This window comes from Typha latifolia, chromosome 12 (assembly GCF_019914945.1).
Source record: "Typha latifolia isolate L0001 chromosome 12, TyphaL0001v2, whole genome shotgun sequence".
NCBI classification, from domain to species: domain Eukaryota; kingdom Viridiplantae; phylum Streptophyta; class Magnoliopsida; order Poales; family Typhaceae; genus Typha; species Typha latifolia.
In genome coordinates, this window is record NC_133097.1 from 7284197 (window position 1) to 7303563 (window position 19367).

Genomic DNA, 19367 nt, shown 5'->3' on the forward strand with positions numbered 1-19367 from the left:
TTAACTATGAGAACATTGAGCCTTAAGAGGTTTTTGAGTGCAATAATTCTTTTCATCCTTTAATTATCCGTGTTTTCTTTCAGTGGATTTACACTGCATCTAAACAAGCCTGAAAAAAGTTCACTGGTCACCAATTTATGTTTGTAAATTTGGGGTTGATGGCCATTGAAAAACATCTTTTTTACTGCTGATGTTGAGACTGTTTTAACTCTTTAAAATGGTTTTGAGACTAATTTTTTGCCTCTTTAGTCCCTCATTTAGAAATCTAAAGTCTCTCTAAACTTCAATCAATTTGAAATCTAAACATCTCCTTTTACCAAGATTTGGGCCCAATGATGTTCTTACGTGAGCAATAATGTTTCTCGCTCCACTTGTTAATATCTCTATGACTAACAGCAAGCTAAGATCCATGAGAGCCGTTGGCCTCCCTTTAACTGCATTCTAGAACCACACACTCCAAACTCCAATGGATGATGGGCGTTAGCCCCCCCATCTCCTGCACTATCTTCTTCAGGACACGTGGCAGCACCATGTCAGCCTACTTATCTTAGCTCTCTTCTCTCCTTGCAACAAAGCCATGCCATGCCATCTCCCTCCACAACCGTTCACGAACAACAACAACAACAACAATAGCAACTAAGTCTTACCACCAAGCAAAGTAGCAGCAGCCAATTCATTTTTCCCTTTCTCAATCTCAGTCTCAGTCTCCATTACTCGTGATCATGGAGACTGGAGTAGCTAGTTATGCTCGTGGTGCCGTTCCTAACAATATACTGCATCGCCCGCGCTCCGCTGCGCCGTCGTCTTCTCCGTCCTTCTCGCGGTCGAGTCGGAACCAGGTAACGATACTTAGATTGCCGGGCATAGTAGTTCATAAATCTTGTAGCTACATCTTGAATCGGATACAAGAGCTCCTGTTCCTTTTGGTTTGTTTACCTCCATGCAGGGCCTCAAGTCAAGCTCAATCTTTGGTGAGTCACTACGGGTGACATCAAGATCCTTGCCAAGGATCTCAAAAGCAGCAGGCAATGCGTCTCTGATCACCAAATGCGAGATAGGGGATAGCCTGGTAATTTAATTCTGCTGTAAACTACATTAACTACAATGCTATTTGTTAAGAGAAGCTACAAACGTGACTTTTTTTTATCTGTTTATATTCTCGAAAAGCTCGAGCTGAGAGAGAATGAGAATACTCCTATTCATGTCTAGGTTCAAGTTGCGAATTTGAAGTAAAAGAGTGGAGGTTTTATATTGTAGGATTAGCTGGATTTGAAACTAGAATTTCCTGCTCTGATACAATATTATTTTCGATCTAGAAGATTGAAGAATTGATGGTAAGAGTTTGTTGTTTTAGGAGGAGTTCTTGGCAAAGGCAACACCTGATAAGAACCTGATCAGGTTGTTGGTGTGCATGGGCGAAGCACTGAGGACCATCTCCTTCAAAGTGAGGACTGCATCATGTGGAGGCACTGCTTGCGTCAACTCATTTGGTGATGAGCAGCTTGCTGTTGACATGCTTGCAGACAAGCTCCTTTTTGAGGTTAAGGACTTATAATTTTCAGTATTATATGCATTAATTAGAATTAATCTTAGTGAATAAGTCTAATCTTGGTCTCTCTGTATCCTCTAGGCTCTGCAATACTCCCATGTCTGCAAATATGCTTGTTCTGAGGAAGTTCCTGAGCTGCAAGACATGGGTGGACCAGTGGAAGGTAATGCTGTCTAATTGATTGGAATCATTAGATATATAAGAGTTTGTGAGTGGTATAATCTATCTTATAGCTCACTTCATGTGATATTAAGAATTCCAACTGATTGTTTAACAGCAAATTAGTAACAAATGCAGTCTCTTTCAGAGAAAATTCAGTAACACTTAATTCTAACTAGACTTCATTGATCAAGACAATTCGTAATGTTATGGTCATCTATCTCCTTGGCATGCAGGTGGATTCAGTGTCGCATTCGATCCCCTCGATGGTTCCAGTATCGTCGACACTAACTTCACAGTAGGAACCATATTTGGTGTTTGGCCTGGTGATAAGCTGACTGGTGTAACCGGAGGAGACCAAGTTGCTGCTGCTATGGGAATTTATGGACCTCGTACTACTTATGTTGTTGCTCTTAAAGACTGCCCTGGAACTCATGAATTCCTTCTTCTTGATGAAGGTTTGCCTCGCAAATCTCTGCTGATCCCCATCCATTACTAGTGAATTGGTTTCTTAGGCTAGTTCTACGGTTCAGGCAAATGGCAACATGTTAAAGATACCACCTCAATCGGCGAAGGGAAAATGTTTTCTCCAGGGAATTTGAGGGCTACATTTGATAACCCTGAATATAATAAGGTATTTGGTTACGTTGTTCTTTTTATTCATTGTTTCATTCTCATATGCAAGCGATCGAGGTTTAACTGATGGATTGTATACCCCTGCAGCTGATCAATTACTATGTAAAAGAGAAGTACACACTGCGTTATACAGGAGGAATGGTCCCAGATGTCAACCAGGTAAGAGAGAATATTTTGCGGTAATAGCTGTGTCTAGCCACTGAGATTTCTGGTGTTGAATCATAAAATTGCTATTCATTATGGGAATGAAAACTTGATCAATTTATTTCCTCCAAGAAGTTTAGCGACTTATGCTTCACTTACATAAATTCTCCGTTGTTGGAATAGAGAAAAGAAAAGGAAAAGAAATCAAATTTTCACCGAGAGTAAAATTTCTGGACTTTATTCTTTATCTCAATTGTATATGACAGTATCAAGATAATCTTTTTAGAGGAGATCAGTTGAACAACATTTATCATAAACAAATCATGTCATTGCACCTAGTCATAAGTTCCTAAAACAAAAAATGAGAGAAACGTTTCATCTAAGACTCATTAGCTCCTTCTCATAGTAGACTAGAAGCTTAAGCTCTGAATTCTTCCATTTTTTTTTTCTCCAGTGTGCTAAGCTCTTCTTGCTTAACTTGTTTCTCTGATGCAGATCATAGTTAAAGAAAAAGGCATCTTCACCAATGTGATATCTCCAACTACTAAAGCAAAGCTGAGACTTCTGTTTGAAGTGGCACCCCTGGGATTACTAGTTGAGAAAGCAGGAGGATATAGCAGTGATGGCAAACAATCTGTGCTAGACAAGGTAATCAACAATCTCGACGAACGGACGCAGGTAGCTTACGGATCTAAGAACGAAATTATCCGGTTCGAGGAAACTCTATATGGTTCATCAAGACTCAAGGCAGGTGCCCCTGTAGGAGCTGCTGCCTAAGCTGGAAATCAATGGTAATATCTGGCTCTATTACCAGCATCATGCTTTTCAATATGTTGTAATGCACTCAAACAATTGAAGGTCCAGTTTCTTATCACTGTGACAAAACGAGATGGGCCAAATACACTTGTCCTGCAAAGTAATTTTGAGATATATTTTTTTTCAGTACCATGATGTTTTTTTTCATTCAGTGTTCCCAGAGAAATGGCCCATGGAAATTGTGACAGGAGCACATATGCAGACTGCTCCTAACTATACATGCATTCATCTACACTTCTCAATGCATAATATGATTTAATATGTTTAAGAGGAGATGGCATATGATCTAGACAAAGATGGTTGTTTGTTAACTAAATAAAGAGATATGTGGAAGTGCTGTATAGAAGCACACCTCAACATAGGCTCCAGTGCATCAGAAACATCAACTGAATTCCCCATCAGTTTGATAGGACAGCTGCCATCACATACCTGCAAAAGGGCAGGGAATATGGGTAAACAAACCATGGTACCATACAAACTGGCAAGGCCAGAGTGCAGCCATTCCCTTGTATGTGCTTCCTAGCCACTGATAAAGGAGGAAGGTTGTCTCAGATTGAGACAACTTTTGCTGCAGTATTCTTGTGATATCCAAGAGAGTGTCAAAGAAGACCAATGACTATCCTCTCATAAGAAGAGGGTTAGTGTTTGTATACTCTTTCATATTGCCGATTATTCTCTATGAGGTTAAACTTTTAAAAGAACATTCGTAGTCCACAGAAAGTACTCAGTAATGCTGTATATCTTCTTCCAAGATTTGCTTCAAGAATGCAATGCTGTAATAACTAGCAGATTGCACTTCATTGAGAAGGTGATGGGGAATCATTTTCACAATCCTATCTCAGCATACTGCAAGTTATAGGACAGACGTGCTCAACATTGAAACTTGAAGTACTATACACTGACAGGAATGTGTCACAGAATGATAGTACAAGTATCACTTTAAAGAATCATTTTTACGTTGAACAAGATACCTTCTGCACAACTCGAGCATTGGATTTATATAGTGAAGGCTCTATGCAGGCTTACACGTCAATCAGAAATTTGCAGAGTGCTACTCTGCCACTACTCCAGTTAATTTGCATGGATACTGTTAGAATTAGAATTCAGCAACCCTCATATAATGTCCTACAATGTCTTATTGGCAAAAATTAATAACTTTTAAGATTTTACTTGAGCTTATGGCTCATTTGTACACTGGAGAGTAAGGAAAAAAAATTAATGAGATAGAGGTAGTAGTAGAACAGAATGAGAAGAGATAATGCTGGCATTTTCTATCTCAGCAACTCATCGCTCTTGGAAATTAATCCACAAACCATCAGCCACTCCACGTGACCTTCAATCACTTGTTCATAACATCAGACAAAAAGAAACGAGTTAAAGGAACAACTATGCACCAAAGATCTACATTGCTGAATCCAAATATTAAGATGTTGAATATGGAGAATTTACTGAAATAGGTTACAATATTGTGATTATCGAGGTTGTGAACTACTGAAATATGAAGGCTGATCAGGATGCCAGACTTCATGCCTGATCACAGGCGACATCACCAACTTCTCCCCACGTTGGTCATTGTTAATACTCGAGTTAGATCTCACTGCCTAGTACTGAGGAGCACTTCAGCTATGGTACTTCGGCACATGCTTCTAATGCTTATCTATTCAATTCTAAGCTAGCTCTGCCATCTGTCGGGTATGTCATCTTATAGCTTATACTGAACGCCTACAAAATGGAAAAAAGAAAAGACAAGAAGCAACAGTCCATGGCATTAGGAATTTGTACATCATGGCAGCTGATCAGCCATGATATCTAACCATCAGCATAGAAGTTTAGGAAATCAGAAACCGTCTAAAGTTTGATCAGCTCATAATGGTAAGGTCATCAAAGTCCAGGATGATAGAAAAATGCAGTTTTAAGCATGGCAAATATGGACCTCATTTGTTACCCTGATTCTTCAATTCTACATCAGATTCTGCAGTTCCCACCAGTCTGATCAGCTCATTAAGGTATGTGATTCTAATATTCCCGTCCGTTAGAAATGCTTAAATGCCATACTGATCTTTCATAAGTGGTTGATCTCCAATGTTGGGTTGTAGCAACTGAGGCAGCATGCTACCTTCATATTTTCTAGATATCTCTTTCCAACTTACATCGTGAATCCTGTTGAGTGGTGGGACCTCACTTAAGAGCATTCAAACATATCTTGACGAGACAAAAACTTACAGCAGGAATTCATCTGAGTGGACTGCTACAACTTGAAGCGAACAGATTGATGGGGCCAACTGTGGCCTCTGGGGACATGAGAAGAGGTATAGATCTTGCTTTGGAACATATTGACGACCTGAAGTGCCCAATTTTTGTCGATGGTAGCATCTTGGAATTGGCTGGTATGTGGTCTTCCTGAAAACATCAACGACCACATAATCACAATTTTTTTTTTCCAGGTGGAAGCTTAATATATGCCAAAGAAATGCATTTTGATATGATGCACCAAGAATATAAGACCGTAAACAGAGTTCCTTAGGAACCAAGAGAATGAACCCTTTAACAGGTTCTAAGGTGCAAAGTTGCCATGCCAAATCAAAGATAGTGAAAGGTTATGGGTTCTTTCAATGCTGGTACGACAGCACTAGCTGTATAAAAACATGGCTTTTAATGGGTCACAAAGAAGCAAGACATTATTTTCAGGTAAATGAATGCTGAAGATGAGGTATTCAACCAGATGTACTGAAAGTCCAGAGAAGTTCTTCTGTACTTACGTAAAAAGTGAATGATACATCTAGGATTATAGTGAGCATTTTAGTTTCAGAAAGACCAGTAATTTCAACATTTAAAAGTTTCAGTGTCCAACAAAGAAACACTATATAGTTTGCAAGTGACAGCACAATAAATGCAATCTCTTAAAGAAAATGATAAGACTTCCAACTAAATTAGCTGGACATGTTTTAGGTTGTTCTCTTTAAAATCCAAAGCCAAATGGCCATTTCACTACCACGTCTATTTCTTCGAATCAACTCCAATAGTACTCAGTAAGCTCGTATAGCATGTGATATATCGATTAAATAAAGTCTAAATTCCTAATTATGTATGTTTCAGCTTTCAACTACAACGAAATGCTTTTCTGCAATCTCTGTTTCTCTCAAACGGACTTCAAAAGAAACAGGAATACAGAATCTTATAATCGAAGTAACCGAGCACAGCAATAAAGAAAAATATGAATCAATGCAATCACCATCCTCTTCAACCTAATAAAAGAAAGACAGACATATTAGCTTCTAAACCAAGGAAGAACAAGAACCTGTCTCTAGCCAATTACTGGCTCAATACAATCCTAGCATGCTCCTTGTGAAGAAATGAGAGTTCATGTGCCTTCCCTTCCCAGACATGCCATTCCTCCGGCTACTTCTCATTGGCGTCAAGTAAAACCGCAGCATCCCATTATCGATACGGCTCGGAGAGTACCTAGCACTGCGGTTCCTCTCAAACACAAACTCATCCCTCCTCTTCTTCCCATGCCCGTTGGTCTCCACATTGCTCCTCCTTGTGCTCCCAAGTCCACCATTTGCACTAAAAGAGCTCCTTGCACTCGCACTACTGTTGCTCCTGAGAATCTTGCCATAATAACCCCGAGTCCTTATCTCCCGCCAGGGCTCGGAGAAGGATCTCCCCACCACATTGGTTCCATCCTTACCGCTGCCTCTCCGATAAATAAACCCCCAAATATTCCAGGCCTTGCTCCACCTCCTCGACTTCTTGGCCGGAGAAGAAGCCACCTTGTGAGATTCTCTGAAAGCCGACTCAAAACTCTCGGAAACATCATCCCTCAAAGAATTGGAGCTGAAATCCCTCAAATCCCTATCTAGAAAGTTTCCACCATTCCGGAAGTTGTAGAACTCTGTGCCGCCAGCAGGAGACACCTTGGCATTGCTGGCCATCTTGGACTCATTCACTTGCACAGCCAGCTGCCGAACAGAGTTCGATCTCTCAAAGCTCCGCCTCCTGCGGCTTGAAGAGTCGTAGTAGTAATCCCGAGTCTGTGAAGAGCCACCCGGAACCGCAAAATCCTCCTCAACGGGGATTTGACCGTCTGATCGCTGGACTGGCATTGGCGGGGCGTGGGCGTCCTCGACGACGGATAGCATCGGAGGGAGACGAGAGAACGCCGACCGGCCACCGCCGATCAAGTACCCGTCCCAAGAAGCGCGGGGCGCGTCCAACGAGAACCTCGGGTCGTCGAAGGACATACGGCCGGCGTCGAGCGAGAAGCGCGGGTCGGTGTCGCACGACCTCCGCCCCAAGGCGTCCACGGCGAACTCCGACTGCGTGTCGTGGAACCTCCGCCGGTTCGATGGCTTGGGCGGCTTCACAGCCGCGCCGGTAGAGGAGGCGGCGGCCGCCTTGCTGCTATGCTGCTTCTTGAGCTTCTGCTTTCGCCGCCATTTCTGCCATTTCTTGCTGAACACCGAGGCGGCAAGCCAGAAGCTCGAAGCGATCTCCTTTGACTCTTTCAAAGGGGGGTTGCTCACAGAACACTTGGACTCCAGATCCATGTGCTCCTTCATCGGCTTCGGCTCCACGGCGTCCTCGACGGCGCGTACAGGATCCACCGCCGGTCTGATCTCTTCGTCTTCGTCCTCCTCCTCGACGCGAGGCGGAGGGGGAAACCCTAGATTGGGCTGGCGCTCGACCCCGATCTCATCGTCCTCCTGGTAGAAGAGGGAGTAGAGCGTACTCCTGCCGCGGACGTCGCAGGAGCGGCGCTGGGGCTCGAACGCGGCGGACGCGCCTCCTCCGGCGGCGCGGCCGGTGGAGAACGACTTGCAACGGCGGAGCTCGGGGCGGTGCGCCGCTCCGCCTCCGACGCCTGCGGCAGCGGTGGCCTTGGAGATGAGGGATCTGATGGCGGAGGAGGCGGAGGGTCCGCGGGCGGACTCGAGGCCGGAGAGGCGTTCCCGGAGGCAAGAGGCGCAGAAGCCGGTGAAGACCTCGTCGGGGTGGAGGTCGCAGGCGCGGTGGTGGGGGTGGGGTTGGGGTAGTTGTTGCGGGACGATGTCGAGAGTCATGGGGGAGTTATTGGAGTGGCGAATCCCTCCTCGGTGCAGCTCGTTATTATTGGTGGTCTAGTGGTGTCTCTTGTGCTGCTACCAGTAGCAATTCTTGGCATGATATGGTTGGTTTCTAACACTTTGTCCGAGTTTGAGTCGGAGAGAGAGTTTACAATTTACAAACAGAGAGAAAGAGAGAGAGAGAGACAGAGGAAGAAGAAACGAGGGCACAAGAGAGAGTGGAATGGGTGGAGGATGGGAAGAGGCGCATGTGGATGTGGAGGAGTAAAATGGTAACAGTTTTTAAGGAAAACGAGAGAGAGAGAGAGAGAGAGAGAGAGAGAGAGAGAGAGAGAGAGAGTAAATGGGGAAAAATTATAGGGGGGAAAAGAGGAAAAGTGAAAGTAATCACGGCCACGTCTGCTTTTTTTTTTTTTTTTTTTTTTTTCTACTTCACTTTCTCACACTTTGAAAAATCTCTTTCTTTGGATTCCTATTATATCCCCTATGTTCTGAAAGGGTATGATAGACACTATTCTCCTCATTATGAATTCATAAAGTCTTTAAGTGTAATTAACCCTAACATAAATAAATGGCGAATCTTGGTGCAACTGTTCACAGAAGCTACTTCAATTAACACTGTCAGATGCCTATGCATACTACTACATTAATTAATGGGTAGTGTTTGTTGGATTTGTTAGTGGAATTGAAACTTATTCACGTGAGGAGGGTGTGGCTTTTTGTTTAGTTGGGGATTGGGGCTTCGGTCCGTTTATACATGCAAAACTATGTCTTGGAGCTACAAAAGTGTCTCTCTGTCCTCCAGCTATAAAAAGTGCACCTCCCTTCTCTTTTCCTCTCTTTCTCTCTAGGTTTTCTCTAGGTTTTTGCCTCGTCTGATGAATTATGCCACCAAGTGAGGGAGAACCTAAGCAAAATGAACATATTTTACTAACCCACCTATGTAGTTCAGTAAATTGATCTTATCTGACCCATGATGGAGATTATAAGTTCAATTTCTCATATAAATAAATGCTGTAGTTGATTTTTAATATATATATATATTTTTTCTATCAGCACTTTTTGTAGCTTATTTTTTAATAGAATTAAAATAATTGTTTAATCTATATATTAGAGAGAGTTAATCTATTTATCTAATATATATATATATATATATATATATATATATATATATATATATATATATATATAATACCCACACAAAAAAATGGTAAAAAAATTTAACATCTATGAGGAAAAACTATGTTCAACATTAATTTTTGTTGCCCAAATGAACTGTTGCACATAGATTGAATTTATAAAAGAGTGAAGCGGCAAATAAAAATACTTTTGGGTCTAATCAAAGGTAAAAATATATTTTCCCCTTGTTTGAGCTTTTGGGTCCCAATATCCAAAGTCCAGCCAATTATTTTCAATTGGTGAGTCCTAAGAATGTATGTTATGATTCAAGTATCAAAGGCTTCTTTTTGTCAATCCACCAAACTATAGTTTAATCTCCTTAGTGGTTGTTGGGTAGTTTTTGGCATCCCTGCATCTCCTTCGGTTATTCACCAAAATGGTACCAGAAAAAAAGAACACAGGCTTAAAGAGACAAGTGATTCTAAAGAGAAAGGACTGACAGAGATTCTCCTCATGGAACTTCTCAAAGGTTTCTAGCTTCAAGATGGAGAGTTATTAACTGCACCCAAACAAAGAGAAAACATTTCTGAAACATGAGATCATCTGTCTCCACTTCTCCACTTAGATAAGTAAATAATAGAGTAAATATAAAAGATACTGCTTTCTTATATATATATATATATATATATATGTTAGATAATTAGATGCTAAACAAGAAATCAAACATATCATCTCTATCGAGAACTGATAGGACTTGATCACTGGACTACTGTGGTAGGCCTACTTATTAATACTTCGGTTAACACCAAACAAAGTTTAAGTTTTGGAACATGGCACATAAAGACAAGTGGCCACTAATTAGATGCATTTATGATGCTTGAACAATATTTTTACTCTATTTGGACATGATTAGGCACCACTGGTATATATATTCTCTGCATTGTACTGTAGCATTATTTCTTTATACTTTGATGGTGAGTAAACAAAAGCTTTAGTAGTGAACAGTGCCAATGCACTGTAGAAGCTGTCCCCTACTAATTAATAAGCCCTCTTGTTTAATTGCCAAACCTTGGAATGGCATAACATTAACATGCATGTCTCCCTCCACTGAGGATATGAAGGAGATCATACTATCTGGGAATGCATTCAAAGCTGCAGGCTTCCAAGATCTACAGGATTGGCCATGAATTTCTTATTGTCTGGTGAAAGATTAAGGCAGTCAAATTATCAAGGTTGTCTCTTGGAGCTTTTGGGAGATGGGTTATGAACTTTCCTTTTCTCTGCCGTTCCTTTTATCCTCATTTCTTTGGTTCCTTTCCTTTTGTTATATTCCCATTACTTTAGTAAAAAGTTCATCTCTTGTGGTAATTTTTAATCCATCGGCAAGGATAAGGAAAGGACATTTGAACTTCCATGTGATTACTGCTAGTCTGTCTTACTAGTAAAGATAAGAGAAGATGGTCTGTCTACTAAACCTAGGAGGTCATCAGCTTAATTAACAAAAGGTAGGAAGTTTATAGCTGCCCTAATTTGTCTTTTTAAGTTTAGATGTGATAAATTAATCTATACAATTTTTTTGGGGGGGTTAGATCATAAGTCTTGTAGTCTAATTGTAGGATAAATGTGCTAACTCTTTTTGATATATAAGATAAATAATTGAGTTAATTTTACTAAAGTAACAAGCAACACCATATCCAAATTATATGCGCATAGCATTCTCATAAAAAATCCATGAAATATTATCGCTACTCTGACATGAATTAATAGGACTAATTATAATAATCGACCATAAGCTACAAATCATCTTTGCCAAGCTATTTATCTCTCAGTAATTACCGGAAGATTATGGAGGGATCTCATATATTTAAACTTGCAAAACCAACTGTTGCTCTTTGTAGTATAGGTAATTTGGCAATATACAATAAGATAACAAGATTCTAAGTTAGACCTAAAGCTTTTATTGAATAGCATTAAGAATATAAATTTTTTTTCTTGGAAATAAGGTTTCATCATTTAGGCTGTCATATATTGTCCGTAGAATGTGAATAAGACATAGGTATAGCAACTCAAATTTGGAACAATTGTTTTGCTTTACCACAGAAATGGGGTCCTCATGGGAACATCATGTTAAGCTTTTATTGAAGGACCTTGGGATTTAATATACCAGCTAATGGGGTCCTCATTGTGACATTTTTGCAAGGCTTTATATCAGCATTTTGTCTAAGAAAGTCAGAGGCCAGACACTACTTACATGCATAAAGAGAGAAAAGGAATACCATCCCATGATTGCCATGCCATGTGTTATATAACTTCCATCTTCTTGATCACCATCTTCCTCCTTTCTTCTGAATACAATTTTTAAATTGGATTCTTTCACACCTGCAAAAGCAAAGTGAAATCACTTCTTGGATTACCAACTCTAGAAACAAGGTTAAGATCAAGGAGATGATTACCTGCTTCAAAAGGCTCACAAGGGCCTCACTTTGGGGGTTATATTTTTAGTGCATGTTAACTGTGATGGCAAATCCCACTGTTGGGGAATCCCAATGGAGGAATGTATTGTTTGGCATGTTACTAGAGGGAGACAAAGCATGGAAGGTCACAGAAGAGGGACAATTCCTAGGCTAAATCCTTCTTAGGGATTTACAATATTCTGAGGAGATCTTTAGATAGGCACTGTAATAAATTACTGGAGGGACTGCATTATTCAAGCATGCCTTGGAGCTCACAAAAGGGGGGACCCATTTGTTGCAGAGTTTTTATCATAAAGATGGATAGGAATAGGATTGCATGGAAATCATAACCTCCTCCTTTTCATTCTCTCACGAAATTGTAAGTCTGTAGCTAAATATAAATTAGATAAAAAAATACTTTCTCTTCAATAAGCTAACTCTTAAAAATAAATTCAAACAATGAGCATATAGAGCTCTAACAACTAAAATTACTAAAATATAAATCCTGATATTTAAGAGGAACCAAACCTATATCCTCTGTTATAGATCGAGTAGAGCCGACCATAGAGATATAGTGATAGCATATCATCTAAGTGAGCAAAAGGCAAAGGAGTGCACCTGCTTTGATTGCTTTATCCCTTATGATGGCAAAGTAGTATCCTAATAAGAGTCATGTATCTCATGGCACAGCACTATAAGAAAGGGGGAAGAGCCTTACCAGGATAAAAGAGCATCTTTCTATCACTACTCAAACATTGTGATTTGATCCCATCATGATCATGGCTTTATTCAAACATTTACCTCATTCCCCAATGCATCAAATTTTGTACCTAGCATAGCTACTGCTAGTTTGAGATCAAACCCAGTAAGATAAACAAGTATCAAGCACTTCCCTCAATGTAAAAGAAAGAAAAAAGTAGCAAGTGCAAAGGATCAAATAGCCCAACATATAGCTAAAGAATCAAACGCAAAAATCAATGTAGATAATAATGTTCCCTTCACATGATATAAATCATCTCGAAACAACATGGGTATTAAGTTTCATTTGCAACCAAACAGTAGCATCTAAAGTTACTGCAGATAAAAGATTGCACTTGTCTAAAAACTTGAGACGTTCAGAAACATCTAAATTTTCTGCAAGTAGCATTCCGTATAGGTGACTAGATACCTGGTTATCGAGTTGCCATGACAAACCAAACAGTGGCATCTAAAGTTACTGCAGGTAAAAGATTGCACTTATGTAAACATTTCAGAAACATTCAGAAACATATAAGATAAAATCATCCTCAGAGAAAGTCAGATGCATATGCCACTGATAATTGAGTCAGATATGGTGTGGAAATGCTTTCATATTTGAGGAGAAAATAGACCATTCAAGGATGGAAAGCAACATTGATTGGCAATGAAGCAAGGAGAAGCAATGATACTACTGAACAATTATGCTGTAATCCACTTGCTCTACCTGATTCCTTATACGTGCAGGTAAATAATGAAGGGAACATTATTGAATTAACTATATGTTGGAAAAAAAAATGTTGGATGGAACTCAGGAAAGGCAGAATTAATAGCCAACTGCTCAGGATTAACATAAAAGACAACAGCTAAAGAAAAAAGAGAACATAAATATCACTCATTTGGCAATGCAGCATAAAGTAAATATGAGAAAACAACTAGATAAAAAGTGAAAGAAAAGATTATTAAAGAATCATTTAACCATTCACAGAAGAGTGTCTGTGTGCGTTTGTTCCTTCCACTATTAACTAGTTTTTCCATGACTTTGAAACACAGGTTATATTGCTTTGAGAAGGTGAGTTATCATTAAACCAAGAAGCATAAAATCAGAATTAGATGTGCCACATAATGTGAAAAGAGTCCCACAGCTTAATGGAATTTTAAAACTTAGATATTCATGATATAACTGGTTGGTTCTATTGTGTCATGCAATGAGAAATGAAATATAGTCATCCTCTTTACTAAATAAAAACTTTCCGACTTACATAAACCCAAGCAAACTTTATAGCAAAATAATATTAACTGTGGAGCTAGAAATTCTGTTGTTCCACATCTACTGATGCAATATATTTGTACCACCTCATTACAAATAATCAATGTTTCTCAGATTGACTAATATACTCATCACTATGTGGAAATATCAATGTAGGCAATGTACATGAATATCACCAAATTTTAACCCACAATAGAATTGACAGCTCAAAGTGTATGCAATTGTTTAGGATTGAGCCAACTAGACCATCAAATGGAGGCAGAAATGAGTCCATGAATATAAAACTGATAGAAATGAACGATGCCAGTGATATAAGCTCAACAACATCAAGCACGGATGATAATAAAAGAGGAAACAGCAAGTTCTACAGTCAGATCAAATATTGATTCCAAGAAGGGAGCTTGCTGCATGCCGATAATGGGTCCTTTTGACATATATGCTGGATGGTCTTGATGTGATTAAATTGATCAGACATTTTGATGATTACTATAGCTTGGTTCCAAATCAAGTTGCACAGAGAAGCTCTTGTAGTAGAGACCGATAACAATTTCGAAAAACAGAGAAGTCAATGTAACATGATTCAAAATGACTCAGAAAGTGAAACTTCACCAAGAGATATACCGTAATGCATCGAACAGTTTATCTACAATGAATTAAGATACATATTTGATACAGGAGTGTTCCATGTCAGTGTATATTAGGTCTAAATTGAAAAAAGAAATGCAAAGTACAAAAGGCAGAGATACGATCCAGAGATGGATTTGGAAAAATGTTCTATAATCCAGCAAAAGATCATGGTAAAGTCACCCAAAACTGCACATTTGTCAAAGCCTTTTTTGGTCCATCACTTCTGTTGGTTTTGAACTGTACACTGGAGAACATATAATTCAGTGTGAACTACATATTAGCATGCTTGCCATTACTTTCCCCTGTAATTGTTAGGGATGACTTACTGTTGAAAGGCCTCTCATCTGAACTTACGGAGAATGAACCATCTGTCTAGAAGTTTTGCAAAAACTAGACTCATAACCACACAACAAATCTACAATCTTGCCAGGAAAAGGGGAGGAGTGTTTCATTACTAGTCTACAATTAAAGCACTGTACGCAGGTATCCTAATCATTGACAACAAAACTTCACAAACTTGTCAGTAGAACTTCACAAAATTTTCTGCTTCACCTTCGAAGACCTGAAACAGGAATTTAAAGACATTACAACGTATTCAAAACATTAATCCCTTTCTCACAATTTAGTAGACTTAATAAAATCATATGTTCTAAATGTAGTATAAACTTTGCCACTTCATGTCTTATTCTAGAAAGTGGAAACATGAGCATTAAAATGAAGTATACTGATCTGATACATGTATCACAATACGACCTCAAATGCTTGCTTGGTACCTTCAGACACATTGCAAAGTAAAGTGTCACTATAATTTGAACGACTAATAGAACTCACACAAGGTAGTTAGCATGCAGCTTCCCAGTTGCATTCAGAAATGAAAAACAACATAACAGTATGAAAATGTACTTTCCAATCAGTACCTTTGAGAAGACTTAGAGCTCGATGCCTCAACAGACTTGACCTTGTCTTCATCATCATAAGATTTCTCATCTTTTTCCTCAGCATAATCTTCATCACTGTCAACTTCTGTAGGGGTTGATCTACTCAAATTGCCCATACGCCTCAGCAAATAAACATTATAGTAGTAGCTCACCAAATGTTTTCTGCTCTTTGAGGCAAAATGCTTTGAGACAACACTCCAAAAAGTCTTTCCTTTTGACACAGGATTCAGTTTCTCAAGAGAATCAAACTTCTTTTGTTCGGAACGGGCCAACAGTTTCGAAACTTCCTCACCCATCTCATCAAAACCCCAACTTGAGAAAGCTTGACCCAACTCAGATTTAAGTTGATTCCTCGCCACCTTTATATGAAACCTGATGCAAGCCATAGATCCTGGAGAGGAGCACTCACATCTGTCTGACCTTCCTCTTGCAGTCACTGCTTCATTCGTTTCAATAACACCCCCTTCTTCTGGCCAGACACAGGTGCCTAACCACCTTGAGATATTCACATCTTCCTTATAATTGCAACAAACTCTCTCGGATGGGGGGCCTGTCCAATCAGGTACATCAGCCTGAAAATCATGACCCTTTGGGACACGTTTCCTCTGTCCGACAGGATGGGCCTTTAAGAACTCAATTTTCTTTGCTATCCTCTCAGACCTCCTAGTCGGCAGCTGTCTTAAAATTTGGTTATCTTCCAAGAACAGGTAGACATTTTTGTGTTTTTTCTGGAGGAGACAGCTGTCCAGTCAGGTTAGTACCAGCACAAGAACAGAATCAAGAATGCAAAGGGCAGAGTTTCACTTAAGGCATAAAAATGAAGTTAATTTCTCAGCACGGCAAAAGACTAGTTGGATCAAAAACACATGAAAAAGGAAACAAGAGCAAATTTTCCCTGCAGTAAATCAAAGTCTAACATTTAGATATAAAATATTGCAAAATAAAAAGCAATTGAAGTAGATTGGATTGTTAATATGGTTATGAGCAACATGCGGATTGACATAGAGATACTGGCATAACTATGGGTGCTCGATAAACTCCCAAGGCTTAAATAGTAGCGACCAAGGTCTTGGTTCTTATTATCTTATGATTATAAAGTCAAGGTTATCCTAGAGAAAAATAAAGCTTAAATGATCTTCTCCCTTGTACCATTGCAAAGAGGTTTCAAACCTGTTGAAGGTTAACATAGAATGAATAAGCATGAAAACTCAAATTTCTATTTCTTGATTTAACATCATTGAATGACCAGAGTGAGCATAGATAAGCCATTTTAAAAGCTTATTCCATCTGAAAAAGGGGCACCATAGATACGAAACTTCATGGAACAAAAAGGAAAAATATAATAACCATGCCCATGAATGATGAACTTATTTGAATGCTTTCAAGTGGACCGAGATTTCATGGTTTCATGAAATAAAACCTGCTTAACAGGCAGATGTTCGGTCAATTGAAGTTTGCCATTTACATAGAAAAATATTCTCCATAAGCACAAGCTTAGAGCAGAAGTTCCGCAAACAGATATGACAACAAATTAATTTGATAAAGTCATCTTCAATGACGAACTTCAGATATTCTTAAAGTACATAACGAGCACAATTAAATGCCAAAAACACAAGCGAAACATGAGTATTTATAACAAAATATACCCCAGAATAATTCGAAGCGACCTCCTCCAAGTTCACGTGCAAAGCTCTTCGCGCGCTCAAGATCTGCTCCTCCCTCTCCTTGTCAACCTTGGACGGATCGCGCGGGTCCAAGGCGAGAGCTCGCGCCCACGTCACAATCTCCTCGGCATCCCACTCCCTCTTCCCCGACACCGACGAACTCGAACCAACAGTGCGATTTCTTTTCCTCGAACGCCCCATTCTCTCTCTCTCAGAAACCCACCGGAGAGGGCCTCGAGGAAAGGAGGAGACGAGGTCGAGAGGAATCGAAAGCCTAGGAGATCGAGGTCGAGGGTCTCTTGGTTGCGGGGAGGAAGGAGGAGGTGACTTATAGCGGCCATTGGGATCCGGTGCTCCGCCTCTGTATAAATAGGGTGGTGAGAGAGGAGAGGAGATAGGGGGAGAGGTGAGGGAGATGGGGAGGCGACCGGTTCCGGTGACCGCCGAAGGGATGGTTTTGGCGCCTATTTTGCCTTCCTCGGTTACGCTCGACAAGCCTCCTGTGATAGCCGTAATAACCCGGAAAGGAAGGCGGTTTAGCGGTAACAATTAGCACTAATAGATAATTTGGCACTTGGTAATTTGGTATATGGTATAGGACTTAGGACTTAGGACTTAGGACTTAGGATAGATAGGTTGCAAGCTTTTAATCTTGCGTTTTACGGCGTAAGATAAATTTAGAGATTTTTGCATGCATATCTTTTAAAATATCATATTTACTTATATGACCCTCTAAGTTTGGTATTTACACGTTTACATGGGTACTCTTTAAAATTCTTATTTTTTATATGAATATTTAACTGACCGTTGTAATTTAAATAATCTAAACATAATAAGATGAAACTATTATTATTCAATTTTTATAAATTTTTATCCTTTTCCTATTAAATTAGTGAGACTTAATTTAAAAAGTAACTCGGACAGTTATCCATACAAATAACATACTTTTTGAAGAATAGACATGAATATCTTAATTTGAGAGAGGAATACAAGTAAATAAGAAATTTTTGAAAAGTAGTAAGCATCTTAGTATATGCATGATAATTACATTTGGACCCTTACATTATTGTTATTCTTAAGTGGACTTCTTTATTTATTTATTATAGCACTTTGACTCCTTTCAATTATCTAAAATCTCCTAATATACTTTCATTAGTTTTTCCTTAATTTTTAATTAAGAAAATATCACGTAGGTCTTATGCGATAAAATTTAGAAGTTTTGACTGTTTTAATCTTATTTAGAGAAACAAATTTAGAGTAAATAACTCTATTTAAAAAAAAAATTCTTTTTGGGTCTACTGTCAGTTTTTGAGAAAGGAAGGGTACGAAATAGTTGCAATAGGATAGAGCTCTCTTGATTAGAGAGGCTTGTGTCATATGAGCACAATTGGGTTTGTATACTAGGGGCATCGTCAGTATTTATTATAAGTGTTCAATTATCTCTATAAGAAAAAAAAATTAAATAGTTAAGCTGGTGTTTGCTCGTAGAGTAACTTCTAAACTAATTTGGCTATGGGTCAATTTATAAATTTGCATAAGAAATTTATAGTAGTTTAGGCTATTAAGAGAAATTGCATTTTAACTCTACATGGTTTATCTAGTTTGGCTCAAGTTTTAAAAAACTTCTATGTAATTTTAATTTAAGAGAAATTGTATTTATCTCTGTACGGTTTTGTTCACGTAATTTTAACTTAAGCTTTAATCCTTGATGATTGTAATTACAGTGCAATTATTATATTTTTTGATTATATTTAACTAAATTAAATATTGAATTTAAAGATTTTTATTAAAGACGGAGTTATAAATAATTAAATAAAAATTTTAATATATCTAAAATAATACCGAGTGAATTTTAAATAACTCAAATATAATAGATATTATATATATATATTTATTATATTTTATATAAAATCTGATTTTATCATTTTAGTTGTGTTAAAAAAGCCTATTAAAGCTTCTGCAACTTTGTCTAATATGATGAAAAAATTATTTATTATATTTTAGTCGGGCTCTACAATTTAAATGGTTAAGTTAAAAATATATAAATTTTTTGTGAAATTATGCCAAACCACATTCCTTGATTGCAAACCACACCGGATAAATGCAATTAACCTTATATATTAAAATGGGAAATAGTTTAAGTTTCAAGTATAATTATCGCCGTATAAGAAGCCCAAAAGCCCGATATTAT

At 38.7% G+C, this 19367-nt stretch overlaps 3 protein-coding genes across 3 annotated transcripts; 1 reads left to right on the forward strand and 2 right to left on the reverse strand.

The window, feature by feature from the left end:
• Positions 1 to 573: 573 nt before the first annotated feature.
• Positions 574 to 3451, forward strand: LOC140798724 (sedoheptulose-1,7-bisphosphatase, chloroplastic). The gene is made up of 8 exons (XM_073152742.1): positions 574 to 839; positions 947 to 1069; positions 1355 to 1540; positions 1631 to 1712; positions 1945 to 2166; positions 2242 to 2342; positions 2432 to 2503; positions 2984 to 3451. Exons 1-8 carry the CDS (start codon positions 723 to 725, stop codon positions 3263 to 3265), a joined length of 1185 nt encoding a protein of 394 aa, XP_073008843.1. The 5' UTR covers positions 574 to 722; the 3' UTR covers positions 3266 to 3451.
• Positions 3452 to 4678: 1227 nt separating this feature from the next.
• Positions 4679 to 8626, reverse strand: LOC140798722 (protein OCTOPUS-like). Its single transcript, XM_073152741.1, has 2 exons — positions 6603 to 8626; positions 4679 to 5704 (listed from the first exon to the last, which is right to left on the reverse strand). Exon 1 carries the CDS (start codon positions 8365 to 8367, stop codon positions 6625 to 6627), a length of 1743 nt encoding a protein of 580 aa, XP_073008842.1. The 5' UTR covers positions 8368 to 8626; the 3' UTR covers positions 4679 to 5704; positions 6603 to 6624.
• A 5939-nt stretch (positions 8627 to 14565) lies between these two features.
• On the reverse strand, positions 14566 to 17377 carry LOC140798992 (AT-rich interactive domain-containing protein 2-like). Its single transcript, XM_073153087.1, has 3 exons — positions 17159 to 17377; positions 15492 to 16240; positions 14566 to 15136 (listed from the first exon to the last, which is right to left on the reverse strand). The coding sequence occupies exons 1-3, from the start codon at positions 17375 to 17377 to the stop codon at positions 15106 to 15108; spliced, it is 999 nt and encodes a 332-aa protein (XP_073009188.1). The 3' UTR covers positions 14566 to 15105.
• Positions 17378 to 19367: the final 1990 nt, after the last annotated feature.

Coding starts and splice junctions, on each gene's coding strand:
- LOC140798722 (XM_073152741.1), bottom strand. CDS start 8,367: ATGACTCTCGACATCGTCCCGCAACAACTACCCCAACCCCACCCCCAC.
- LOC140798724 (XM_073152742.1), top strand. CDS start 723: ATGGAGACTGGAGTAGCTAGTTATGCTCGTGGTGCCGTTCCTAACAAT. Junction 840..946: donor CGCGGTCGAGTCGGAACCAG/GTAACGATACTT, acceptor ACCTCCATGCAG/GGCCTCAAGTCAAGCTCAAT. Junction 2,343..2,431: donor ATAACCCTGAATATAATAAG/GTATTTGGTTAC, acceptor ATACCCCTGCAG/CTGATCAATTACTATGTAAA.
- LOC140798992 (XM_073153087.1), bottom strand. CDS start 17,377: ATGGGGCGTTCGAGGAAAAGAAATCGCACTGTTGGTTCGAGTTCGTCG. Junction 16,241..17,158: donor TCGCTTCGAATTATTCTGGG/GTATATTTTGTT, acceptor TGTCTCCTCCAG/AAAAAACACAAAAATGTCTA. Junction 15,137..15,491: donor AGCTCTAAGTCTTCTCAAAG/GTACTGATTGGA, acceptor TTCCTGTTTCAG/GTCTTCGAAGGTGAAGCAGA.